The sequence below is a fragment of the Molossus molossus genome, unplaced genomic scaffold, assembly GCF_014108415.1.
Source record: "Molossus molossus isolate mMolMol1 unplaced genomic scaffold, mMolMol1.p scaffold_m16_p_20, whole genome shotgun sequence".
In the NCBI taxonomy this organism is placed as follows: Eukaryota; Metazoa; Chordata; class Mammalia; order Chiroptera; family Molossidae; genus Molossus; species Molossus molossus.
Window position 1 is genome coordinate 44,650,665 of NW_023425356.1, and position 27,845 is coordinate 44,678,509.

A 27,845-nucleotide genomic window follows, 5' to 3' on the forward strand; every position below is an offset into this window, starting at 1 on the left:
ATTGGATAGCTGAAATCAGCATCATAAAGAACAAAAATAGTCTCTCTCTTTAATTCTAAGGAATGTATCTGGATTGATCGGAATAGGTTCTCTGTCCCAACTGAGTTTATAAATAGAAAACATTTATAAACTAATATATGAGCCACGTGTCCCTTTCAAACCTTGAATATTCCATAGTAATAAAAAAAAAAAAAATACCGTCACCTTGGCTGGTTTGGCTCAGCGGTTAGAGCATTGGCCCATGTACCAATCTAGGCTGCAGGTTCAATGCACGATTCATGTGAAAGGCAACCAATCAATGCGTCTCTTTCACACTGATGTTTCTCTCTCTCTCCCTCCCTCCCATTCCCTCTGAAAATCAATGGAAAGATATCCTCATGTGAGGATTATCAATGGAAAAATATCCTCGGGTGAGGATTAACAACAACAACAACAAAATACTGTCACTGTACATAAAGGCACACACATAATACTTTACCCTCATTCATCATGTATTACAGTGTCAGAATGAGCATACCCATCATATCAGAAAATTAGATATTAGCAAGCAGCATGAGGTCAAAACAAATAATAATTTCATGTAATGTACCAATTTATTCTCCCCTGCAGACTTTAACTTCTCCTGAAGTTTTATGGTAGTCTGTCGGATCCTTTCTATCTCCTCCTGCTGTTTAAGAATCAGCTGTCTTTCCTTCCGAGCTGCTTTATTGGCTTCTTGAAGACGTTTAATTTCTGCCTAAGGTTTAAAAAGTTAGGAAAATTACTGAGATTTAGAAGAGAAAGGTCCAAAGTAATACATTAAAAGGAAAATCCAATCATCACATATAACAAAAGTAAACAAATATATACACTATTTCAAGATAAAAGTGATAACACTGAAAACTTTGTAAGTATTGAAAGAGGAAAAACAAGCCCTGGCCGGTTTGGTTCAGCGGTTAGAGCGTCGGCGTGCGGTTTGGAGAGACCCAGGTTCGGTTCCCGCTAAGGGCACGTACCTTGGTTGCAGTTTGTCCCCAGCCCTGGTTGGGTCGTGTGGGTGGCAACCACTCGATGTGTCGCTTTCACGTCGATGTTTCTCTCTCTCTCTCCCTCTCACTCTATCTGAACAAAATATCGAAAAATGTCCTCGGGTGAGGATAAAAAAAAAAAAAAAAAAAGAAAGAGGAAAAACAAGTCACATAACTCCATCTATGTAAAAAAATTTAACACAATCCCTTAATTTAAATAATTGTAATAACAGACTGATAATTTCATATGCCCTTTTTAAACATAATATACCCTTGCCCTGGCCGGTTTGGCTCAGCGGTTAGAGCATCAGCCTGCGGTCCCGAGAGACCCGCTAAGGGCATGTACCTCGGTTGCAGTTTGTCCCCGGCCCTGGTCGGTCGTGCGGGTGGCAGCCACTCGATGTGTCCCTTTCACATCGATGTTTCTCTCTCTCTCTCTCTCTCTCTCTCTCTCTCTTCCTCTCTCTCCCTCCCACTCTACCTGAACAAAAAAATGTCCTCGGGTGAGGATAAAAAAATTAAATTAAATTAAATAAATAAATAAATAAACAAACTTAATATACCCTTCACTTTTTTCCACAGCTAAACTCATTAATATAAGCATTATTCTATTGTTAATCTCTTAAATCCCTTAAAACTTTTACCATCACCAACAATGCTTTAATGTCTATAATTGTTTCACAGAGATTAAAAAAAATTAGGACATTTTATGGCCCTTAAAATAGTTTTTAATTTTTTTTCTTTATTGATTTTTTAGAGAGAGAGGGAGAGATAGAAACATCAAAGAGAGAGAACAATCGACTGGCCACCTTCTGCATGCCCCACACTGGGAATCTGGCCCACAACATGGGCATGTGCCCTGACCAGGAATCAAACCGGCAACCTCTTGGTGCATGGATCGATGTTCAACCACTGAGGAATACCGGCTGGGTTTAAAATAGTTTTGAAAATTGCTTTCAAAACAGAACTGTCTCCCCTTAAAATGCCACCAGAAACATTTAAGACTATACTGAACCAAACTCGTTCTACAAAGGATATTATTAACATCTCTGTTGCAAATTAAGTGGCAAAAGATAATACATTTCGCTATCAATAAATGTTAAAATGTAACAGAGACTTTTTAAAATAAATGTTTTCATATCTTTTCTTGTCAAAAATAATAAATGTAATAAAGATATTAACAACCCTTGCTGGTGTGGCTCAGTGGACTGAGCTTCGTCTCATGGACTAAGAGATACCAGTTCAATTCCCAGTCAGGGCACATGCCCAGGTTTAGGGCTCAATCCCCAGTAGGGGGCATGCAGGAGTCAGCCAATCGGTGTTTCTCTCTCACATCGATGTTTCTATCTCTTTTTCCCTTCTTCTCTCTCTAAAAAAAAAAAAAATCAATAAAAACATATTTTTAAAAAAGACATTAATAATTTAACTTATAATTTCTTGCAATAATGTTTGAGATATTTTAAAACTATCTAAAAATGCAGAATAGTTCACAATAAGCAACTAATTTCCAAAAATCCCAAATTAACAATTTTTAGTAGTCTGTCATATTTTCTCCTTGTCTTTAATTTCATAAAAAAATTAAACAATACATTGTCCCCGGCCCTGGTTGGTCGTGCAGGTGGCAGCCACTCAATGTGTCCCTTTCACATCGATGTTTCTCTCTCTCTCTCTGTTCCTCTCTCTCCCTCCCACTCTACCTGAACAAAAAATGGAAAAGTGTCCTCGGTGAGGATAAAAAAAAAGAAATTAAACAATACAGATAAAACCAGTTTGCAATCCCCTACCCGAACCCCCTAGAGGTAACCACTCTTATGGCCATATCCTTCCAGCATGTTCTTTTTAAATTCTTCCACAAATAGTTGTACTTAGCTGCAAAATCTATACTGTTTGGTTACATATTTTTAAATTTTATAAATAATATCATACTTTCAATCTTGTTTTATTTACTAGACATTGCTTTTGATATCACTCTATTGATTTACACCTATTTCACTTATCCCATTATCCCTATGGTTGGATAAGATTGTTGTCTACTATTACAAACAATGCTACAATGAAAATCCTTAGATTTTTTTTTGTCTCTTTGGACACATATAAGAGTTTCTCTGGAGCTGCAGTTAAGAAGTTATTAAATGGATTTAACAGTACACACAGCAGTGTAGAACGAATAACTAATGAATTCGAAGACTGGTCAATAAAAACTCTTCAAATTGAAGCACCGTGTTTTTTTTTTAATTATTTTAAAGCAGCGGTTGGGAACCTTTTTTCTGCCAAAGGCCATATGAATATTTATAACATCATTCACAGGCCATACAAAATTAGCAACTTAAAATTTAGCCTGTTATATTAGGTCAGGCTAATTTGATGAGACATGTGACATTAGCTGCTACTGATTTCACAGACCTTACATGACCCATGGGCTAGATGTTCCCCACCCTTATTTTAAAGAATGATATGTAAACAAAACAGAATAGAACAGAGATGTGGTAAATGGTCAAAAGATCTAACAAATGTCTACTTTGAGCCTCTGAAGGGAGGGTGAGGATAGGGCAGAAATAGCACAATGAAGAGACCGTTTTCAAAACCTGATGAAACACAACAAACAAAAGATTCAAGAAGCTCAGCAAACCCTAAATAGTATAAATACAAAAGACACCTAGGCACATAATAGCAAAACTCTTAAAAGCAGCCTTCAAACAGTAAGAAAACTGACTGCTCCACAAAAACAATGAAAAGCAGTAGACAATGGAAAATGAAAATGCTGAAAATAATTCTATACCCAATAAAAATATCCTTCAGAAATGAAGACGAAATAAATACATTTTCAAATTAACAAAAACTAAATGTGCTATCAGCAGGCATGCAATAATATATCAGATTCATCAAAATTAAACACTGTACTTTAAAGCACACTATTGAAAACACAACCCCACAGATTGAGAGAAAATATATGTAAATTTAGCTTTATTCTATTTTACAAACAGAAAACTACTATAATGTTGTAAGAAGTTATTTACTTATTTTAACTATGAAAAAATTTAAAGTTATTTAAACCCAATTTTTCTGGATTAAAAACATACAAGTTTTTAAAAAAACAACAACAACAAAGTTCAGAATTTTTTCAAGTTCATATGATCAGCAATGTTTCCTAGGGTAAACTTAAGAAAAAGAAAAGGCTATTTAAGTAGCAACTCAATAAACAACTTAAATAATTAAGTTCAGTAACAAAGTAGTAGTAACTGGCAACAGGTCAATAAGGAAAAAGAAAACTATAATCTATCAATTTCATACTGAGCAGTATATGAAACACATTTACATATGTTACCTCATTTAGTCCTCACAACCAATATATGAAGTATATATTATCTTACTCCTACAGATAAGAAAATAAAGTTGAAAAGAGTTCCTAAATTTGACTATGATTACACAATCGCAAGTGACAAAGCTAGAATTCAAATAACACCAACTGACATTCACTGAGCACTTGCCATTGCATCAAGGGCTGCTCTACGTTTGTTATATGTATTAATCCATGTATTCCTCCCAGCAAGCATGCAGAGTATGTTATCGTTGTTATCCTCAGTTTACTGATGAGAAAACTGAGGCACAGAGAAGTTAAGTACCTTGTCCAATGCTATGAAACTAATATTGGTAGACTTTGGATTTTAACTCAGGAAATCTGACTTTAGAGCTGAATTTTTAACTACTACAACACCATGCTACCAGGATTAAAATTCCAGGTCTTTCTGAGTTCACTAAGTCAAAATATCTGTCAATTTGTAATTAATATGTCTTGAAAATCTATTTGAAAAAACAGTGACTAAAAAAATTAATCTAAATAGACTCTTACAAATATCTTAATTTTTAAAAATATGCACTTCAAGGACTATTTTATTTTATATACTAAATGAAGGCAGAAAGTCCAACTATATTGCAGTGATTTTCAACCTTTTTCATCTCACAGCACATGTAAACTAATTACTAAAATTCTACGACACACCAAAAAGTATATTTTTTGCTGATCTTACAAAAAATAGGTATAATTTTGATTCATTTACACTGGATGGCTATTGTTGTGTTGGCTGTTGTCATATTTTTATTTGACAATCTGAGGGAAAAGAGGTCAGTGCCCCTGACTAAATAATCAGATAGTGGATGTTTTAAAAATTCTTGCACCAAGAGGTCACTGGTTCAATTCCTGGTCAGGACACATGCCCAGGTTGTGGACCCGATCCCCAGAGAGGGGCATGCAGGAGGCAGCCAATCAATGCTCTCTCTCACTGATGTTTCTATCATTCTCTCTAAAAAACTCAATAAAGGAAAAAAAAAATTTTTAATTCTTGCAGCATACAGGTTGAAATCACTGCTATACTGTATTAAGTTATCAGTGACACGCAATCCTAATTTGGAGAAATATAGCAGACTACCAAGCAACTCCTATAATTATAGTGGTATAGGCATAAACAGTGGTAAATATCAATTAAATCTCATTTAAGGTAATAATAAAAAAAGAGATCAGGCAAAACAGCAGAATCCACAATCTAACTTGCCTTATGACAGGTTCTCTTAAAGGAGTCTTTTTCCTAACATACCTTCTCTTGCTGCAACCTCAAGAGCAAACCACGCTGTTTCTTCCGAAGTGGAGGCATTTTATCATCTTCTCCTTTGTCTCGTAGATGTCTGCAAATATTTCCCATAAAGATAAAGATTAGATTAAATTGCTAATGTCAATAATTTCAACCACTAAAGTCTCTAAACCAAATGAGGAAAACAGTTGCTGCGTGCAACAATTCCTATTCCAACAATTATTTTACTGCATATGTAATGTATGAAAAAACTAGACTGTGTTCTTTAAAGAGAAAACAGCTTTGAGAAATTTACAATATAATAAGGGAATTAAACATAAAATAACAACATAAGAGTCACTTAAGTGATAACAGAAATGCAAAGAAAAAGTCACATGAGTGAAAGTAACATGATTCAAGGATGGTAGCCACACCCCTGGCCGGTATGACTCAGTTGGCTGAATCTCATCCCAAGTACCAAAAGGTTGCTGGTTCGATTCCCAGTCAGGGTATACATGCCCAGGTTGCAGGCTCAATCCCTGGTCGGAGTATGTACAGGAGGCAGCTGATCGATGTTTCTCTCACATCGATGTTTCTTTCTCTCCCTCCCTCTCTCTTCCTCTCTCTCTCTAAGAATCAATAAAAACATATTTTTCAAAAAAGGGACAATGGACATATTTCTAGTTTGTGAAACTGGGTTGATAAAATCAAATTAAATGAGGAAATAAAAACATCTTTAAAAACAAAGCATTTCCTTTCAATCAAAGAAGAAATTAAAAAGTGAAAACTATGTTCACTGAAACTTACTTTTTCTGATGCTCTAGCCAGGCTAATTCAGCCTTAGTTTTCTCCTTCAAGGCTTTTTCACGGAGACGCAGGAGTGAAGATTGGTGAGCTGCCCTCATTTCCTCTTCTTTCATATACTGTCGAACCATCTCCATAGTAAACTTAGAAAAGCTATCTTGTCCTCCTGAGAATGGCATGCTCAGCTAATATAGAGAGTTTATTTTGAGTTTATCATCATCTAAACCTTTTAGAACATAATTAACTTCATTAAAAAAGGTGTGCAGGGAAAAAAAGAGGTATGCACTTATAAAAATATATAGAAATAAAAGTAAATTAAATAAATTAAAAATATTGCCAATCATGTAGAAAATATTCTTCAAAAAAGGCACGAGAGGGAGTAACATTCATCTGCTAATTTATTCAGCGATTAAAATTTTAACAAACAACCACTGTGGCTAGTACTGTCCTGGGGATATAAAACAAGGTAAGAATTTGTCCCTGTTATTGAAAAGGCTTACACTTTAATAATATAAATATAAATTTTAAAATAGAATAAGGTTCTTTAGGGGTGAAGCAAATAAAAAAGCTACAGAGTAACTTTGGCTCAGATCCTTAAAGGCCTTAACAAATAAGTTTGTATTCTACTCTGTAAGGAAGGCAAAACCATATTTTATAACAAAAGTATAACATAAAATTGGTATCTTAGGAAATCACTTTGGTAGCTGACAACTGAGTTCAAGTATAAAATGTGATCTCACAACTTTGAGGAAACACATCACAACCACTTATGACGTCTCTATAGGTAAACTGAAACCCACCTTGGCAGAAGATAACGTAGTCTTTTCTGGGGAAGTTTCTTCATCAGAGTCATCATGATGGCCTCTTTTCTTTTCCATGTTAAATCTGCGATGACTCTCAGAAGGTAATAAAGATCGAAATGATTTTTCTTCTATTTCATCTTCTGTCATGGATTCATCAAATTTCAGGGAATATTCTGTTGCAATAGAAGCTGAATCTAAAAGAATATGGAGCAGCAGATTTTATCATAACAGTTTTCAGTAGATATTCAATTAGTAGTGCTTATTGCCTCTTTATGGGACAGTATAACAAATTTATATAACTAATCACTAGCAGTAAGCATGAAATACAATTCACTTATCTTACAAACAAGAACAAAAACTCTAAAATATCTAAAAATATTAGTATAACAAATATGGTAAAAGTGTAATGCACTTCATATACAAAGAGCTCTTACAAAGCAATTAGTAAACTAATACCCCTATAGAAAAATGAGAAATGGTCACAGGCTGCATTCCATGCTGGTACCACCACCCTTCCACACACACATTCTGGCAGATGTGTATGTGTTTAGTTTGCATATGTTAAAGTTTACTGTTTGTGATGTACGAGTCTGGGGTTTTGACAAATGCATAGCACCAGACAGTGCATACAAAACCATACAAAATACACAATATCCTTTGCATAACAGTTGTTTCACACTAAAAAGTTCTCCTGTGCATTCACTTTGTAGTCAATCATTCTTCCTCCTAACACCTGGGAACCATTAATCTATTTTCCATCCCTATAGTTTTGCCTTTTCTAGAATTTCAAATAAATGGAATCATACAGCCCAGGCCGGTTTGGCTTAGCGGTTAGTGTCAGCATGCGGACCAGAGAGTCCCAGGTTTGGTTCCTGTTAGGGGCAGTTCATGGTACCTCGGCTGCAGTTCATCCCCGGTCCCGGTTGGGGTTGTGTGGGTGGCAATCAGTTGATGTGTCTCTCTCACATTGATGTTTCTCTCTCTCTCTTCCTCCCTCCCACTCTATCTGAAGATAAATGCAAAAAATATAAATAAATGAATGAATGGAATCATATAATATGTAGCCATTAGGGGCTTGCTTCTTTCACTTAGTAAAATTCACTTCAAATTCATCCATGTTGTTGCATGAATCAATAGCTTCTTCCTTTTAATTGCTGACTAGTATTCCATTGTATAGATCCACCAGTTTATCTATTCCTCTCATAAGATGTACTGTAGCTTCCAGTTTTTAGCAATTAAGAAAAACAGCGCTACGCTGGCCAGTGTGGCTGTTGGCTGAGCATTGTCCCATGCATCAAAAGGTTGGTGGTTCGATTCCTGGTCAGAGCACATACCCAGGTTGTGGGCTCAATCCCCAGTAAGGGGCATGCAGGAGGCAGCCAACAGATGTTTCTGCCTCTCCCTTCCTTCCTATATAAAATCAATAAAAACATATTTTTAAAAAAGAATAATAGTGCTATGAACAATAGTGATAGGTTTTTGTGTAGACGTACATTTTCAAATCATTTGGGTAAATACCTAATCATGTGATTGCTGGGTCCTTACAAAATACTGTGAAAACATCTCCAAAAGCGCATTTTACACTCTCTTCAGCAATGAACACAGCAAGCTCCTGTTGCTCTGCATCTTTGCCACCAATTTATTGTCAGTTTTTAAAATTTCATTTTCCTAATGACATGATATTGAATACCTTTCCTATGTCTATTTGCCATTTGTACGTTTTCTTCATTGAAGTGACTATTCAGAGCTTGTGCACATTTTTTTTTTAAATCCTCTCCCAAGGATATTTTTCTACTTATCTTCAGAAAGAGTGGGAGGGGCTAGAGAGGAAGAGAGAGAGAAACATCAATGTGAGAAAGACACATTGATGGTTGCTTCCCACACAATCCTGACCAGGGCTGGGGACTGAACTGCAACCAAGGTATGCGCCCTTGACTGGACTCAAACTGTGACTCTTTGGTCTGTGGGCCCATGTTCTAACCACCGAGCCAAACTGGCCAGGGCTTGCAGATTTTGTAATTGGGTTGTTGATTTTCTTGTTGTTGAATTCTTAGAGTACTCTAAGATACTGGAAGTTAGAGTTTCGACAGGAATTTTGAGGAGAGACAATTCAGTCCACAACATTCCATCTTCTGGCTCCCCAAAATTCACTCCTTCTTGGGAATGGCAAGAGGTATTCAAAGTGATGAAAAGCAACAACCTACAACCAAGATTACTCTATCCTGCAAAGCTATCATTTAGAATCGATGAACATACAAAGAGTTTCCCAGACAAGGAAAAGCTAAAGGAGTTTATCACCACCAAACCAGTATTATATGAAATGTTAAAGGGTCTTCTTGAAGAAAAAGAAAAATATGAACAATAAAATGGCAAAATACATATCTATCAATAATTGAATATACAAACAAATGAATAAACAGAACAGAAACAGACTCATAGATACAGAGAACTTTGTGTTGGTTGCCAGATGGGAGGGGACTACAGAGATGGTGAAAAAGGTGAAAGAATTAAGAAGTACAAATTGGTTGTTAAACTGATGAACTTCAAAGAAAAGGGGGGAGGGAGGGCAAGAAGAGAGAAACCAAAGAACTTACATGCATATATGCCTAACACAGACAATAGTGTGGGGAAGATATGAGGGGGGCAAGAGCGGGGAGGAGGGGGTCAAATGGGGGGGAAAAGGCAGGACATCTGTAATACATTCAACAATAAAGATAAGTTTAAAAAGAAAAAAAATTCACTCCTTGTTTGCAAAATACATTCACAACCCAAGAGCTCCAAAAGTCTTAACACATTCCAGCATCAACTACACATTCAAAGTTTCATCGAAATATAATTTAATTAGGTATGGGTGAGAGTCAGAGTATCATTCATCCTGAGACAAAATTCCTCTCTAGCTATGAACCTGTGAAACAATACAAGTTATATGCTTCCAAAATACAATGGTGGGACAAGCCCAGAACAGACAATCTCACTCCAAAGGGAAACACTGGAAAGAAAGGAATACTTGGTTTCCAGCAAGTCCAAAACCTATCAAGGCAAATTCTATTAGATTTTAGGTTCAAGAATAACCCTCTGGCTGGATGACACGCTCTACAAACCCACAGAAATGACAGTCATGCTTTCGAGGCCTATCAGGGTGGCCTTGCCTACTCATCCCTGAGTGGCAGCTGCACCCCTTGGCCACTGGGCAAGGGCAGCCTGGACAACTGAAACCAAGGAGGTGCCCCACCCCCCCTCTGAAACCAACGAGTAGGCAGTCTTTTCACCTGGGCCTTTGTGCTCTGAGCCTCAGGATCATTCTTATCTTTTCTTGAAGGATAAGGCATGTTCACAGCTGGATCACCCTACTGTCTCATTTCCGAGAATCCCAGAGGTCTGAAAGCCTTCCTAAATTTCATCCCTTCTCTTGCCCTTCAATGCAAAGTAGCAGTGTCACCGCTGGTAAAATCCCATCTCTATTCCTGGTTTCTGCTGAGATGGTTGATTATATCCATGGGTAATCTCTTTATGGAGTGATTGTCAAGTAATATCCTTGGTGTTCTCTCCAGAACATGTTTTCTCATTTACAATACCAATAGGCTGAGAGTATTCTAAATCTTCAAGTTCTGCTTCCTTTTTGCTTAATTCCTTCAATTTATCTCTCCTCTCACATTTTACTCTAAGCCATAGGAGAAACCAGGCCATGACTTCAACACTTGGCTTAAAAATTTCCTGGACTAAATATCCAAATTCATCATTTTTAACTTCCATTTTCCACAAAACTACAATACAGTTCAACCAAGTTATTTGCCACTTTGTAACAAGGACTGCCTTTCCTCCAGCTTCCAACACATTCCTTATTTCCATCTTCACCTGACTTCACCAGTCCTGCCAATGGGTCTGCAAGACAATGTAGGCTTTTTCTAGCATGCGCCTCAAAACACGTAGCCTCTGCTCATTAGCCAGTTCCAAAGCCACTTCCACATATTTAGCATTTGTTATGGCAGCACCCCAGTTCTAGGTACCAAGATCTGTATTAATCAGGTAGGGCTGCCATAACCATAAACTGCAATATCCATATATTATTTTCATTATAAAATGTACGAAAAAGATGTTTAAAGGATGAGAAAAATTAAACATTTTCTTCTTGGACTCCAAAGACAATCCTGCCCACGCTGCTTTGCAGACTACAGAACTTACTATCAATCAAATACAAAGCTTAAGAACCAGTTATTTAAAAAATAAATTCTAGCCCTGACTGGTTTGGCTTAATGGTTAGAGCACTGGCCCATGGATCAAAGGGTCATGGGTTCACTTGCCAGTCAAGGGCACATACCTGGGTTATAGGTTCGATCCCTGACCCCAGTCAGGGTTGTGCAAGAAGCAATCAATTGATGTCTCTCTCTCACATGAAAGTCTCTCTCCCTCTCCCTCCCTTCCTCCCTCCCTTCCTCCCTTCCACTCTAATAACAACAACAACAAAAATCAATGGAGAAATATCCTCTGGTGAGGATACACACACACACACACACACACAATCTAGAATGGAGGCTGCTAATATTCTGATTTGATGTCTTAAAGGTGTCATTTGTTGCCAGATTCGGTTTTCTTTATGTTATTTACTGCCCATAACTTGATAGGAATACAATTTTTATTTATGATCTAGGAAGAGCTGAGTAATGAATTTTAATACAGTTGTCATATTTTATGTTGTCATTATACAAAATTATATCTTTCTTATATAGTTTAACATGTAAAGTTCTAATAATGTATTCTTTTTATGCTTATTACATATATATCTATAATAGGATAAAAGTAGGTTTTTTCAGTGTTGAGTATATATTTTTCATTAACATGAACATTCTCCTAGATTTAGTTTTGCCTCCCCTTAGGATCATGACACATAATTGTATAAAATACTGGCTAGGATTACTGGCATAGTGTATGCCCTTAAAATAGTTTCACCTGGATACATTTACTATCAAACACATAACCTTGTCTTCATTATCACCATGTTCTAATTATATTAACTAGCTCAGTCACAAATATCTCAAAGGGTTCTGGAAGCCTCCCAAAACAAACAGTTACACATATATGTACAAGGAAGTTACCTTTCTCATCGGGAAGAGATGGTACACTGTCACTCCGTAGTGAATCATCCGCAGCAGTCTGAACCTGTTCATCAATAGAACTTTCCATCTTGCCACTGTGAAGTTTCTTCTCATTTTCCATAGAAGAGGGAACTGAAGGACTTTCCTGACGGCTGCTGCTACTACTACTCCTGCTTATAAATATTATAGAAACAAACCAAAAAAAGGCAATATCGTAAGGTTAACTTTAGAGTAAACTTATTTGGCTAAAGGAATGTTCAAGCAAGCTATAAAATGATAAAATATGTAGTATCAAATATAATAATAATAAGAATACATAAATCTGAGAAGAAACTTTTAGAAAAAATGAGTAGGGCCCTGGCCGGGGTGGTTCAGTGGTTGGAGCATTTGCCTGAGCACTGAAGGGTCATGGGTTTGATTCCTAGTTAAGCGTTGCAGGTTTGAACCCCAGCCCCAGTCAGAGCACGTGTGGGAGGCAACCAATAGATGTATCTCTCTCACACTGATGTTTCTCTCTCTCTCCCTCCTTCCCTCCCTTCCACTCTCTCTAAAAATCAATGGGGAAAATGTTCTGGGGTGAGGATTAACAACAACAAAAGAGTAGGAGAGAGGAAGGTTTCACATTTAAATAATAGTCACAATGGGCAACCGCTATATTTTAAGGCTATTACACAGGTAATTCCTTTCATTTTAAAACCAAGCTACTGGGAAAGGGGCTTCTACTTGGTATTTCCATTCCCTTACTTTTCATCAACATCATGATTGACCACAGTCTGCTTCAACTCCAACTACTCTACTGGAACTTATAAATTCTACCTAAACTCTAACTGCCAAATCTAACAGATATCTGCAACATTAGATGGTGTTGACCTGTACTGCCTTCTTTAGAAGTTCTACTTGCTAAAGCAAATGTAAGTAAAATGTTAACATTAGGCTAGTCTGGATAAAAGATTAAGTATAGCCCTGGCCGGTTTGGCTCAATGGTTGAAGCGCTGGCCCATGGACCAGAGAGGCCTGGGTTCGATTCCCGCTAAGGGCACGTACCTTGGTTGCAGTTTGTCCCCGGCCCTGGTTGGGGTCGTGTGGGTGGCAACCACTCGATGTGTCTCTCTCACATCGATGTTTCTCTCTCCCTCCTGCTCTATCTCAAGATAAATACCAAAATGTCCTTGGGTGAGGATTAAAAACAAAAGATTAAGTATAATAAATACATATACAGTGCTTATAAATATAGGTTCTCAAGGAATGGCAGCTATATTGCTACATAAAACTGCTTTATAAACCAGCTAATTAGATGGGAAAGCCAAAACTTTGAAGGGAATACACTATTTCATTTAAAGAAATGAGATTAAGAAGTCAAAAATAAAGCAATGTCTCAGCCACTTATCAGACTTTACAACATCACTTTTTTCACCTTCTATCGTGATTCTTGTATCTTGAAGATTCAGAATAACTATCAAATGAAGACGAATACTTCTGATGCTTTGAGTCAGAGGTCCCTTCTTTATTGTGAGAGAGTGAAACAGACTGATTTTTCCTACAAAGAAAATAAAAATGTATTAAACATTTAAAGTCTCTAATAAAAGATTATAAATACTGTTCAACATTAATATGAGATAAATGAACAGGAATTATAAAATAACTTACAAAGTACTTGAAAGAATTCACTCACAAAAAGAGTATATAACACATTAAAGATATCTTCTGCTTTATTATGAGAAATAAACACAAATTACCCCAACTATCAATGAATGTGAATAGACTTAAAAATCTATGAATTAGAGAGTCAAAATATGATGTACAAGGCAACACACACAAAACATGATCACTTTACCTAGCCCCACTTAAAACACTCTCTAATGACTTCGTTGCTCTAGAATAAACAAAATCCTTAAGGTCTTCAAGACCCTACCATCAGCCCTGGCCGGTTTGGCTCAGCGGTTAGAGCGTCGGCCTGTGGTCCGGAGAGACCCGGGTTCGGTTCCCGCTAGGGGCATGTGCCTCGGTTGCAGTTTGTCCCCAGCCCTGGTCGGTTGTGCGGGTGGCGGCCACTCGATGTGTCCCTTTCACGTCGATGTTTCTCTCTCTCTCTCTGTTCCTCTCTCTCCCTCCCACTCTACCTGAACAAAAAATGGAAAAATGTCCTCCGGTGAGGATTAAAAAAAAAAAAAAAAAAAGACCCTACCATCATCTGATCCCTGGATCATCTCCTACCATTGTCCCCTTTGTACTTTGCCTCCAGTCCCATTGGTCCTCCTTCCTTTTCTCTTCCTACATTTACATGTATTGACCTGCCTATTCCTTACCTCCTTTACCCTACTGACTCCTTTTCATCCACTATATCTCACTATAAGCCTTAGTTCCTCAGGAAAACTTTCTCTGAACTCTTTGTACCCACAGGCTATTCAAATTCCTTTGTTATATATCTCAGAGACAAAGTTCCTTTCTTTCATAACACTTACCTCAATTTACAGTGTTCATTCTCTTAAGTGACTATTTGATTAATGTATACCTTCCTCTCTAGACTGTATGCCCATCACTATATTCCCAGCACCCACAATAGTGCCTGGAACACAGGAGATACTCATTACATATTTGATGAATGACCGAATATTGACCTATCTGTTTCAGCTCTGGTCCTCAATTGTTTCACGAAGTCTGGAGCATGTTGGCGCTGGTGGTCGTACAGTGTTGCTAGGTGAGCTCCTGAAGCAGTAATGGCATCTGAGATATGAGTTCGAGTCAATTCTGCCATCTAAATATGAACACACACAAGGCAAAAGTAGATGAACAACTAAAAAGGAGTAGGATGTCTTAAAAAGACCACCGAACTGAGCACAAGCAAATTTTGCAGTAATAGGGGAATACTGTGGGCAAATCATTTAGACCCTTTAAGTCTCAAAAGCTTCCTTATAAAAATAAATATAACATGACTTTTAAGGTTTCACCCAGCTATAACAATCTACAAATTAGACAGAAGACCTTCAAGTCACATAATGAGTTATAGTAAACCAAAAATTAAATCTTCCTTTAAGAATCAATTCAATTACTACTTCCTATCTGAGTCTTTTCTGAGCAACAATGTGAACTATCTTTTCCTTACTCTTAGTCACTAACCCATTTCTGCATTTATTTTTCATTTTGTATTTTTTCAATCACTGCCTTGATGACTTGAAGTGTTTTTAAAATCTTTGTTAATGTTTAAAATTTTCCTGAGAAAAAAGATGCTATTTTATACTTACTTGCACAATCCTATAGTATCCAACACACAGAAGCTTCATGGCTTTTTAATAACAATAATTTCACAAGCAATATTAAATGGTAACTGCTAAAATAAACTGAAACTATATTGACTATGATATCCTACATAGAGACAGCAGTAAAACTACTTCTAGCTTTATCCTTGGCACAGTAAAAAACACTAACAACACTGGGTAAAATGAAATCTTCATATAAAGCAGGTCAGTGGCTCCCTGGGACCAAGATTGGGAACTGACTATAAAGGGGCATGAAGGAACCTTTTAGTGTGTTGGAAATAGTGACTAAAGTGATGTTTATAGGGATGGATAGATAAAATACATGCATCTATGTATTTCTCAAGTCATCAAACTGTATACTTAAAATAAATGCATGTTATTATTTATAAATTATTCATCCATAAAATCAGTATTATTTTTAAAAAGCTTACTCAAGGGAAGAAATGTAGAGTTCTCCATCTTTTTCTCTGCCTCTGTGCATTCAAATGAACAAGACACTGCAATGAAAAGCACTGAGAAGCAAAGGGTCCTCAGTGGCTCTCACCTCGCAGATCTGGCGTGCTGCATCTGTGGTGAGGCGAGCAGTCTCTGTCTGCTGCGCGGCTATTTTACAAGTTGCTTCCTGCAGGACTTCAGTTACATCCCGTTGTGACTTAACCACCTGTTGTAATGATTCCACGTGGACCTGTAAATAAAAGAAGATGAAAAGAGAACTTCTGTCATGTCACAAAATTTGTAAATTTGTTTCATGAATCAAATGCCTTACAAAAAACAAACCAACCAACCAATGGACTACTACCTGAATTTCACGTCTTAAAATCTAGAGTTTAAAACTTGGAGTCTTAATATCACTGCTGAAGTTTAAGTCTTAACTCCACTGTTCATGAGATAATGTGTCTGTAGACAAGTACTAACATGTACCTCAGCTCCCACTTATTAAATTGGGGCTAAATCTTGACTACATAACTTCACAGGGTTGCTACAAGAATCAAATGACAAGAAATTAACCTATATTGCATATTTTACATCTTTTCCTTTTTACTCCTACATAATTAAAAAAATACTGAAGTGATTTCAAAGATACAAATTTAGGTTTAATAACTAGTTCTTGCTGCAAAATAAGTTACCTGAGCTGCTTTGTTTTGGGTTTCTTCTAACTGTCTCTGACACTCTAGAGCCTCTTGTTCAGCCTTCAATTTCAAAAGGGCCAAGTCTCTTTCATGGCGTTGCTGCTGTGCCTTCAAGATAAAGAAATGATCAACTATTAATCCTAAAACATTAAACGATTGCAACACAGTGACTATATTAAACACAATGCTATTTTCTTAACAAATCTTTTGAAAAATAAAAAAAGACAATAAACAGGATAGACATCAACTATTTATCATTTACCAAAATATTTAGTGACCACCTATGTTTTTTTAACTCATCATTAAGACTATTTTAAATAGCAAAGAAAAAATTTTAAAAACACAGAAAGCTGAAGAAGAAAACTCCACAAATACCTTTATGATCTGAGCTAGAGACACACTCTCTTGCTGAGCAAGTGAAATGCCTCTAACTCTTTCTACATCTGAGAGCTGACGCACAGACTCCTCAATGGCACTCAAGTAACTCAGTTCAGCTGCCATACGATGCTGGAGGCCAGCAGGAGAAAAGCGTTTAGAACCTGGAAGGCATAACAAATGTCAAATGGGAAAGTTCACATGAAGTTAAATTACATCTCAGATTTCTAAGATTCATTTCTCATTTTAAGAGCCAAAAACAAAGACAGTGACTTATAAGTACCATGTATTTTAATAGTTACTTCTTTGTGTGTGTATGTGTGTGTGTGTGTGTGTGTGAACATGCACAGATGTCTACATGCATACATAACTATGAACACTTAGGAGTACATACATGGCATACATTTTTCAATGTGTTTTTGCTAACGCTGGCATGATGGGGAAAATCACTACTACTGAATCTCTCATGCTTCTTTTTTTTTTTTTTTTTGTTTTGTTTTGTTTTTAGTCCTCACCCGAGGACATTTTTTGATATTTTGTTCAGATAGAGTGGGAGGGAGAGAGAGAGAGAGAAACATCGACGTGAAAGGGACACATCGAGTGGTCGCCACCCACATGACCCAACCAGGGCCAGGGACAAACTGCAACCGAGGTACATGCCCTTAGCGGGAACCGAACCCGGGTCTCTCTGGACCGCAGGCCGATGCTCTAACTGCTGAGCCAAACTGGCCAGGGCTCTCATGCTTCTTAATATTCATTTTCCTGCACAACTTCTGTTTTCCATTTGAAAAATCATTTCCTCGTGATTCAACTAAAAGAAACCTTTTTAAAAAATTAACCTTTAAAATCTTTAAAATCACAACGGCACTGCTGACTTGCCTGGTGTTGAAGTCATCTCTGCAGATGCTCTGCTGGCAGCCATGCTCACATCAGGAAAAGCTGCATTAGGCTTGAGTCCTGCTATAGATGAAGGCATTATAGCTGAGGACTTAGATCTTTCTAACGAAGTTCCTGGAAGGTCAAACTGCAACAGTTTCTGGGAACTTGGAGATAGGGGAGAAGTTGGAGTTTTCTGAGATCTTCCCTTATCTGATGAGACACTAAAAGATTGGTTTCAAAAAAAAACATTAGAGAAGGGAAAACTACTTCAGAAACCAGCTAAACAATTCATAAGAAGAGCATGCATTACTTTATTAGCATCAGCTTTAAAAGCTGTGATTCAGGCATTTATTCATTCAACACAGTCGCTATGCTGAATGAACTCCTCTGAGTGCTCCTCTTATTGTCGCATTTACAGTGGTGAACAAGCTAGAAACAAACCTGCCCAAAATAAAATGGAAAAGTAGTCTCTGGATTAAACTACCACTTTTCTCTACAATGTAAATATACCATAAATTGTTACTGAAGTATGAGGCAAAATCCTTTATTATATAGCAATAAAATTAGTCACATATAAAAGATCTAGTCCTTTAAAAATGTGTTAATATATGTCTCTGAATGAGGAAAATATATCATTTTGTATTAAAAATCAATAAATGACAAAAAGTACTCTCTTGTTATTCCCTTTAACCCAAAAGGTAAAAAAATAGAGTATGCAAACTCCATAATCATATAAAATTGAGATTTCAAAATCTGCTTGAGTATTTCAATAAGTTGAAAAGGAGAGAAAAATTCAGAGAAAGAAATAAACAATGAGGCCACAAGAATGCCAAGTAGTTGTGTTGAAAGAGTAAAAGAACACAGTTGAGAAGCAAAAGGTACAGACAAAGGAAATGAGAGAGTCCGTGCTTAGTGAAAACACTTCAGGCACAGTTAAGTTCTTAGAGCTGATCTGCGGGGTGGCTGTGAGCTGCCCAAGTACCCGAGGGAAGCAGCTGCCTGGGCAAGGGTGAGCGAGGGAGCGGCTGTGCAATGGCGTCTAGAATAGAAAGGTGGGCTGTGCTAGAGGCAGAGAATTCCCGAGGGAGAGGTTGTTAATATTTTAGATGAGAGATGGTCAAACTCTAAAATATAAAGAATAGAGCTATGAACAAAACTACAGTATCTATTCATACATTACAGAAATTTATTAAGTGGATTCACTGAACATCAGTAATACTGTACCTTTAATTAAAATAAATTACAGTATGAAATATACATTATTTTACCTCAAAGAATGCCCAGAAAGATCCTCCAAAGTGCTCTCTGTGTCAAGAGTCTGCTCATAGTCTCTGACAGAAAGTTTGCTGCCGGTCTCAGACTTTTTCCCTTGATGAGAGCCACGTTCTGAGCCAGAGTGTACTTTTTCCTCATCAAGAAGTGAGCTCTGAATGTTTCCAGTGAGTGAATCCAGCCCTGTAAAGTAAATTTCTTATAAAGCTGATTTCCAATAGAAGCGACTGAAAGATAATTGACAGATACCTAGATTTCAGTAAAATATAAGTGCAGAACAGAATATTTTAAAATTGACTTATTTTTGGCCCTGGTCGGTTTGGCTCAGTGGTTAGAGTGGAGGCAACCAGTTGATGTGTCTCTCTCACATCTCTCTCTCCCTCTCCCTCTCCCTCTCTCTCTTTCTCTCCCCCCTCCCACTCTATCTGAAGATAAATGGAAAAATATCCTTGGATAAGAATTAAAAATAATAATAATAAAATAAAATTGACTTATTTTTAAAATTTATTTTCCATATCTAAAATAAAGTTCACTCTTCTGCTTCCATTTAAGGGAAGTAAAATTTCTTACATTAACATCCTTTATTTGCTATTAAAAAAATAAATGGTTGTTAAATCAAATGACTAAAAAAGACTACTTTACAGTACTATTCTAAGCCTATAAAAAAGTAACAAAAAGAAGTCTTTCAAGGATAAAACCCAAAGTTGAAGAAAAATGTTATCAACTGCCAACTGGACTACACAATACTTTTGGAAAACTCTATGGTAAGTACTACATAGCCAGATTCATAAAACTGTTCATATTCTCTGACTCAGAATGAGTATCTTAAAGAGATCACTGACACCAACAAGCAAAAATTATGTACAATAATCCATTAACAACTTTATATGATTTTCAAAAGTTCAAACTTTATTTGCAACAGAAGAGTTGTCTAAATTACATAGATAATAGTAATGTAAACATTTAAAAAGCACTTGGCAATTTAAAAAGCACTCCTTAAACATCTTATGAAGTGGGTAGTGTATGCTCCTTTAATGATGAGGTAACTAGCACTGGCTGGTTTGGCTTAGTGGTTAGAGCGTCGGCCCATGAACCAGTGACTTGTGGGTTCAATTCTGGTCAAGGGCACATACCTCAGTTGCATTTCGTGCCTAGCCCTGGCTGGGTTGTGCGGCAGGCAACCAGTCGATGTGTCCCCGTCACTTCGATGTTTCTCTCCCTCCCTCTCTCCCTCTCTTCCCGCCTTCCTCCCACTCTATCTGAAGATAAATAGAAAAATGTCCTCAAGTAAGGATTAAAAAAAAAGAAAAAAAATTAAGAGGGAACTAGAGATCTATGAGGCTCCTTTCTTAAGGATACATGTTCAATAGCAGAAATAGGGTTTCCCAGGCTTCATGACTCTATATCTAGTGCACCATTCACCTTGACATGTTTCAATAGCAGCATAGGAAAATATTTGTTACGTTAAAAGAATAAGCAGAGCCCTGGACAGTTTTTCTCAGTGGTTAGAGCATCGGCCCATGGACCAAAGAGTCGAGGATTCAATACCCCTTCCCAGTCAAGGTCGTGCATGAGGCTTTCTCTCTCTCTTTCTCCCCTTCCCTCCCATGGTGCTAGTTGCACAATAAATCAACGTACTTACTTCTACTGAACTGTGTGTGCACTTAACAATGGTTAAATTTTGTAGTCAAATTCGTAGACATGAAATAGAATGGTGGCTGCTGGGGGTAGGGGAAGGAAGAATGGGAAGTCACTGTGTAATGGGTACAGAGTTTAGTATGGAATGATGATTGCCACTTTCATCTACTAACTACTTTAAATTTCATTGGGAAGCAGTTTTTTGTACAGAGCATGCATACAGTCCTTTGCACCACCAGATGGAGTATACACAACAAAAATTACACTGACTTGAGGATAAGAAAATTAAGTTTAAGATGATACTGTGGGAAGTAAAATAAATAGTTTTTTTAAGTCACTGTTAGAGGGACCAGGAATCTGAAAGCCATAAAACACTACCTATATTACATTTAATGTTTTATTTTTTACTTTTTTTATTTATTTTTTATCCTCACCCGAGGACATTTTTCCGTTTTTTGTTCAGGTGGAGCGGGAGGGAGAGAGAGGGGGAGAGAGAGAGAGAAACATCGATGTGAAGGGACACATCGAGTGGCTGCCACCCGCACGACCAACCAGGGCTGGGGACAAACTGCAACCGAGGTACGTGCCCTTAGCGGGAACCGAACCCGGGTCTCTCTGTACCGCAGGCCGACGCTCCAACCGCTGAGCCAAACTGGCCAGGGCACATTTAATGTTTTAGATTCTAAATTTTAAAAACCTATAATGAATCATATTGCTTATAATCTTAATATATCGTTGATATTTTAAGTTGTACAGTATATTGTAGTAGAATTTGGGAGTCAGAATTCAGGCTTGAGTAACCTTAAGTGAGACACTAACATAAACAAAGCATAAAACTGCAAAATAAAAGAACTAAACAAGATCAGCATTTCACAAAATGTGTTCAGCTGACTTCTAATGTTATAACATGCTGGTTCACTGAAGAAATGATTCTGTGGGCAAATAAATTTGGTTAATACTTCATACTATAGCCTAACCCTCTTCCTAAAATAAATAATGCATATTAGCATATTAAAAGTCTGGGATGATGAAAAAGGTCTAGAAATGGCTAGTGACGATGGTTGCACAACAATGTGAATGTGCTTAATGGGAATGAACTGTTCACTTTAAATAGTTAAAATGATAAAGTTTGTATTACGTACATTTGGCACAATAAAATAAAACAAAATCTAAAAAAAGTTATCAGTTATCTGTAGGTGGAAGGATTACAGGTGATTTTTAATTTTTATTTATTTATTTTAATCCTCACTCGAGGATTTTTTCTTCCATTTATCTTCAGACAAAGTGGGAGAGAGGGAGAAGAAGGGGGAGGGGGAAGAAGGGGAGAGAGACACAGAGAAACATGGACTGGTTGCCTCCTGCACAACCCTGACCAGGGCCGGGGACCGTACCCCAACCGTGTATGCCCTTGATCGAAATCAAACCTGCAACTCTTTGGTCCTCGGGAGGACGTTCTAATCACTGAGCAAAACTGGCCAGGGCTGGAGTGAAATAACTTTAGATCACTATCACAAAATCATTGATAAGAGAAAAAGTCACCTTGTAGAATTCCACTTACATTCTATCTTTTCCTTTTTTCCTTTCCTTCCTTTAGAAGAAGTAGATGAACGAGACGATGCAGCAGACTGGGCCCCTGATGAATGCTGGGAGGTAACATCCACAGAGGAAAGATCATAAGCTGACTTCCTGCTAGAATGGTCATCCTTAACGCCCAAATTGCTACCACCAATACTGTCAAAAAATAATAGTGATTAAATAAATAACAAGTATTAAAATGCAGCCAAAGTATAGATATTTTATATCTATGTAATCACAAGGAGAATATAACTATACTCAAAGATGCCTTCTACTTTTCTTTTTTGTTTTCTTACTACCATAACCCTGGATTCTTTCAATTATTACTGAGAAAAATATCAGGGAGCTGTTTACCAAAATAAAACCAATAAAAATGGACAATTCAGACACAAGAGAAATAAATATACTGGATACTAGAAAATGTGGCCTCAATTTCTATTCAGACTTGTAATTTTAGATATGATCATTATTTTCCTTCTGATAATCTTACAGGGAACAACACTTTAATATGTTCTACTTCAACCTAGAAATGAAATGCAATACATAATATTGATTGGTGATATTAAATGTCACAATTAAATCCTTACGGGTTTTTATTTTAAAATTTGATCTTTTCTTTAGAGCTCAAAATTTAAAACTACACTTTTCCTGCTATAATTTTAATAATACTTATTTTCACTAGTCCAAATAAATACAACTATTTTTAAAAGATCATTCAATAATTTTATATGGATTACAATTTGCAATTTATTAAGAAAATTATATTAAATTTAAGTAATTACTATAGTAAAAAAATTTAGGAAGGAAATTTTCTCTGGCCCAGTCTGATTCACTTGCTATATGACTCTGTACAAGTATCTTAATTTTAGTGCTTCAGTTCCTGAAGTGGGAATGGCAATAATAATACTAATCACATCAGGCTACAATAAAAATGAGTTAATATAGGTAAAGGTCCCTCAGTCCTCTCAGTGCCTTGCATATTTAAGTGCTCAATAAATATTAATGTTATATTTTTAATGCTTTGCAGAATTTTAGATGTTATCCCAATTATAAAAGAAAAAATTACTGATTACTTGGGATCATGAAGTCAAGGATCTATGTGGTCATTCTCAGTTCTAGCACAGAAAACCATTTCTTAATCTTCTTACATTAGTATACCATGGGCTAGCTCCCCAATATGACCCTCTACTGGGAACTCTTGATTTAACAACCTATATTTTGTTTACTATGTGCCAGGCCATGTTCTAAGTACTTTACTGAATCTATGACACTGATACTATTATTCTTTCCCATTTCACGGAGAGGAAAACTGAGGCACCAAAGGTTAAGTAAATACACCCAAGGACAAACAACTAATAATCAGGAGACCCAGGACTTAAACCCTGGCAGTCTGAATTCGGAGCCTGTGCTGTTAAAAACCACTGTGCTATGCAACCTCAACATGGATCTTTAAGCAAGCAAAATTTGACAAATATTCAGACTACAATTCTCATTTGTACACTTTCCTCACTCTTTAGATTTTATTCTACGTTGTCAACATAATCTTACCTAGGTTCAAGAGATGATTTTTTTTCTGTCAAAGTCCCACTCCCTGGAGAGGAGACAAAATCATCTTCATATGAAACACTGCTTAGAGGACTTGTGTTGGCATTCAAAGGCCGCAATGTGGATGTTCCTCTTTCCAACCTGTCTTCAAACCCTGTCAAAAGTAGTCATTGAAATGTGCTTTAAAAGAAAAATAAAAATACCAAGCAAAGCACTCCACAACATGGGGATTAACAACATAGATTTAGGAACATTTTAGTTTTCTTTTACAGTGCTTATTTTTAATTTCTCTTTATATCTAACAATATATTTTTAACTTTTTATTAATTTTCAAGCATATATGAAAGTAGAGACAAGTAGAATGAAACCAATGAATCCATCACCCAATTTTAACAATTATCAATACATGATCAATCTAGTTTCAATTAAACTTCCTATTCTCCCTATCATTCCCCTTAGCAAATCCCAGACAACATATCATTTCAACTGTAAATATTTCAGTATAACTATAAAATCTTTAAAAAAAAAAAAAATCTAATGTAAGGATTTAAGAACCTGAATTTCTTATGGAAAAAAAAAGAAATAAGAGTATTGATTTATAAACACTTGGCTTTCGCCCTGGCCGGTTTGGCTCAGCAGTTAGAGCGTCAGTCTGCAGTGGGAGAGACCTGGGTTCAGTTCCCGCTAAGGGCACGTACCTTGGTTGAAGTTTGTCCCCGGCCCTGGTTGGGTCATGTGGGTGGAAACCACTTGATGTGTCCGTTTCACATCGATGTTTCTCTCTCCCTCCCACTCTATCTGAACAAAAAATGGAAAAATGTCCTCGGGTGAGGATAAAATAAATAAATAAATAAAATAAAAACACTTTGCTTTCATCAAAACAACTTTAGCCCTGGCCGGTGTTGCTCAATGGTTAGAGCATCAGCTGGTGCACCAAAGGGTCGTGGGTTTGATTTCTGGTCAAGGGTATGTACCTCGGTTGCAGGTCTGATCCCCAGCTGCAGTCAGGGAACATGTGGGAGGCAACCAACTGATGTTTCTTTCTTTCTCTATTTCTTTCTCTCTCTCTTCCCCCTTCCATTCCACTCTCTAAAAATCAATGGAAAAAATATCCTCTGGTGCCCGGCCAGTGTGGCTCAGTGGTTGAGTGTCGACCCATGCACCAAAAGGTCGCTGGTTCAATTCCCATTCAGAGCCCATGCCCAGATTGTGGGCCCGATCCCCAGTGGGGGGCATGCAGAAGGTGGCCAATCGATGTTCTCTCTCATCAATGTTTCTATCTCTCTCTCCCTCTCCCTTCCTCTTTCTCTAAAATCAATAAAGAAAACATAAAAAAGATTGTAACAAAGTGGCTAAATATGAATTCAGGGAAAATGCAATGTGATGCCCAATTAAGCATAAGATAAATAGATGAAATTACTTAATTTGTCAAATAAATTGTTCACCATGTAGAATGGAAATAAAAAACCACGGTACCAAGAGGTGACTTAAAGTTCCACCTCACTTTCCAATCTGAAATTCTAAGGTTATGCTAGCGTAAGATGGGTACAACCCACCTATGGCAGGAAGAAGAGAGACAGGGACTTGAAGGAATGGAGACCATCATAGAAAAGAAAATTGTGTTGCAGAATCTCAGGGACAATGAGGGATCTTTAGAAGTTATTGTTTCAAGAACCAAATATGGAGCTACATTACTATTCAGGTCTATTTTTTTGTTTGTTTAATATCCTCACCCGAGGACATTTTTACATTTATCTTCAGATAGAGCTGGAGGGAGGAAGAGAGAGAGAAACATCGATGTGAGAGAGACACATCGAGTGGCCGCCACCCACATGGAAACAAACTGCAACTGAGGTACGTGCCCCTAGCAGGAACCAAAACCAGGACTCTCTGGTCCGCAGCTGACGCTCCAACCGCTGAGCCAGCCAGGGCAGGGCCAAAGTCTGTTTTTAAAATTAGTTTTGACAAACATTAATAGATTTGTTTTCACATTAGAAATGTTACTACAGTTGCCTCTCTTAATTCTTGACTACTATATTCCTAATAATTCACAAGTCACTGTATTAAGAAATGTATTTACAAATCAAATACGTATCTATGGTCACAGAAAACCTAGCATGCCTTTGATACATACCAATCTTGAACATCATCTATGAATTTTTCTAAATTAGACCAAAATTTCTATAATTACCAATCAATGATTGTTTTATGACAATAAAAAGCAAAAAATAAAAATTTAAAGATTAAATTACAATACTCTAACTGAACCTTGCAGATAATTTTGATTTAGACAATGTTTCCATTATCCTCATAATAATAAAAATCTGTACCTAAGTATTATCTTTACAAAATTATGAAATAATTATCTTAAGATAATATACAAATATTATAGGGTTTACTTATTTTTCTTACCTTTTCCATATGACTGATATGATTTTGTAAAAATATTAATGACACTATGTGGACTTCCCTTTGCCAATTCTTCCCATGGTCCTTTGCTTTGTGTACCACCTATGTGCCCCAAAAGTGGCAAGAATTTTTCAGCCTCCTTCTGAAACTCTTTGATGGGTTCATAAGCATTTCTTTCTCCAGCACAGAATTCCTTTTCTTTTAAGATGTCTGCTATCTTCAAAGGGGGTCGTCGATCTCGGCCTCCCTCTTCTTCAGAGAGACTCCCCTCACTAAGAAGAGGCCCTTCACTGACTGAGTCTGTGCTGGAACAAAGGGACATTTTGGCTTTGTTGTGAGAACAAGCCTGCAGATCAGAGCTAGATGAGTCTGTCTGCTTCTTACACAACTGTGCCAGTAACCCTTCTGGTTTGGGACCAGGCGATCTCATTCTGAAGCTTGAGATGGCACTGTGAGGTCTTATCGTCTCAGGAAGCTTTTTAAATTCACTAAGGTTGCCTACACCAGGAAGCTCATCATCAAACGCTGCATGAGATACACAGGTTCCCAGCATCTTTTGAATTCGGGCAGAAAAAACATCTTCAGTATCCTCTTTCACAGGTGGACTTACAGCCTTGGCCCAAAGTCCATCTTCTTGGGGTGTCTGCTGCACATCACACTCAGTGTTCCACACTGACCCATAATTAATGTTAGCCCCAGCTAATTTCTTGGCTTCACTTTCAATCCTGCTGGACAAAGAAGCGGCTGTTGCTTTCAAGGCTTCAATACGATCTAGTTTACTCTTATATTGGCTGGCACTAGATTTTAACAAGGCATCTGGATGAGCAGCTGGTGAGGTCAGATATGGTTGAGGTGTAAAAGTTAATGGCCCTGAAGCAATATTAGGGTTCTTCCTGGTTGGTAAAATAGATTCAAAATCCTTATGCAAAAACCCTGCATGCTCTAGACTCAAGAGATGGGAGAGTAAATTTCCAGCTGTTCCAACAAGAGGCTGTGGTTGAGAATGGTGGACTCGTGGGCTCAATCTGTCAGGCTGCATCCATGCAGGTTCTGTCAAGTCCCTTCTGCAGATGAAAGTCACAATACATTAGTTAACACAGCAACTCATAACTAAGCCACCATTGTTTTCAAATTTTTGTTTTTTTCTGATTATATGAGTAATGTACACTCACTGCAAAAAGAAAAAGGACACAGTGAGGAAAAAAGGAGAAACATCTGTAATAAAAATTAATTAGTTAATTAAAAAAACTGAAAAAAAAAAAAAGGACAGGTGAAGAGGACAAAAAGATAAATATCACTCATAGTTAAATAATGACAAAAAAAGACACTATTAATATTTCATTTAGAATTATATCTTTCCAAACATTTTTCTTGGTGTATGCTGTGTTCTGGTATTATTTTCACAAAAATGAAATCTTATTAGACATACGGTTTTGTAAACTGCTTTCTTCAACTTAGATATTTTAAGCCATTAATTAAAGAGGAGGCATTAC

General features: G+C 37.0%; 1 protein-coding gene across 10 annotated transcripts in view; it reads right to left on the reverse strand.

The window, feature by feature from the left end:
• Nucleotides 1-27,845, reverse strand: part of CEP350 (centrosomal protein 350) — a 98,689-nt gene that overhangs the window by 42,191 nt on the left and 28,653 nt on the right. For 8 of the 10 annotated variants that reach the window (XM_036271874.1, XM_036271877.1, XM_036271875.1 and 5 more), the window contains 15 exons: nucleotides 26,356-27,416; nucleotides 23,947-24,097; nucleotides 22,382-22,554; nucleotides 19,182-19,368; nucleotides 17,914-18,134; nucleotides 17,035-17,198; nucleotides 16,657-16,767; nucleotides 16,074-16,214; nucleotides 14,891-15,027; nucleotides 13,687-13,809; nucleotides 12,273-12,445; nucleotides 7,177-7,373; nucleotides 6,380-6,561; nucleotides 5,600-5,687; nucleotides 590-736 (listed from right to left, as the gene is read on the reverse strand). In XM_036271874.1, coding sequence (XP_036127767.1) covers nucleotides 590-736; nucleotides 5,600-5,687; nucleotides 6,380-6,561; nucleotides 7,177-7,373; nucleotides 12,273-12,445; nucleotides 13,687-13,809; nucleotides 14,891-15,027; nucleotides 16,074-16,214; nucleotides 16,657-16,767; nucleotides 17,035-17,198; nucleotides 17,914-18,134; nucleotides 19,182-19,368; nucleotides 22,382-22,554; nucleotides 23,947-24,097; nucleotides 26,356-27,416 — 3,256 coding nt within the window. The remainder of the gene's footprint in view (nucleotides 1-589; nucleotides 737-5,599; nucleotides 5,688-6,379; nucleotides 6,562-7,176; nucleotides 7,374-12,272; nucleotides 12,446-13,686; nucleotides 13,810-14,890; nucleotides 15,028-16,073; nucleotides 16,215-16,656; nucleotides 16,768-17,034; nucleotides 17,199-17,913; nucleotides 18,135-19,181; nucleotides 19,369-22,381; nucleotides 22,555-23,946; nucleotides 24,098-26,355; nucleotides 27,417-27,845) is intronic. The other 2 variants (XM_036271876.1, XM_036271873.1) reach the window with 1 other exon arrangement.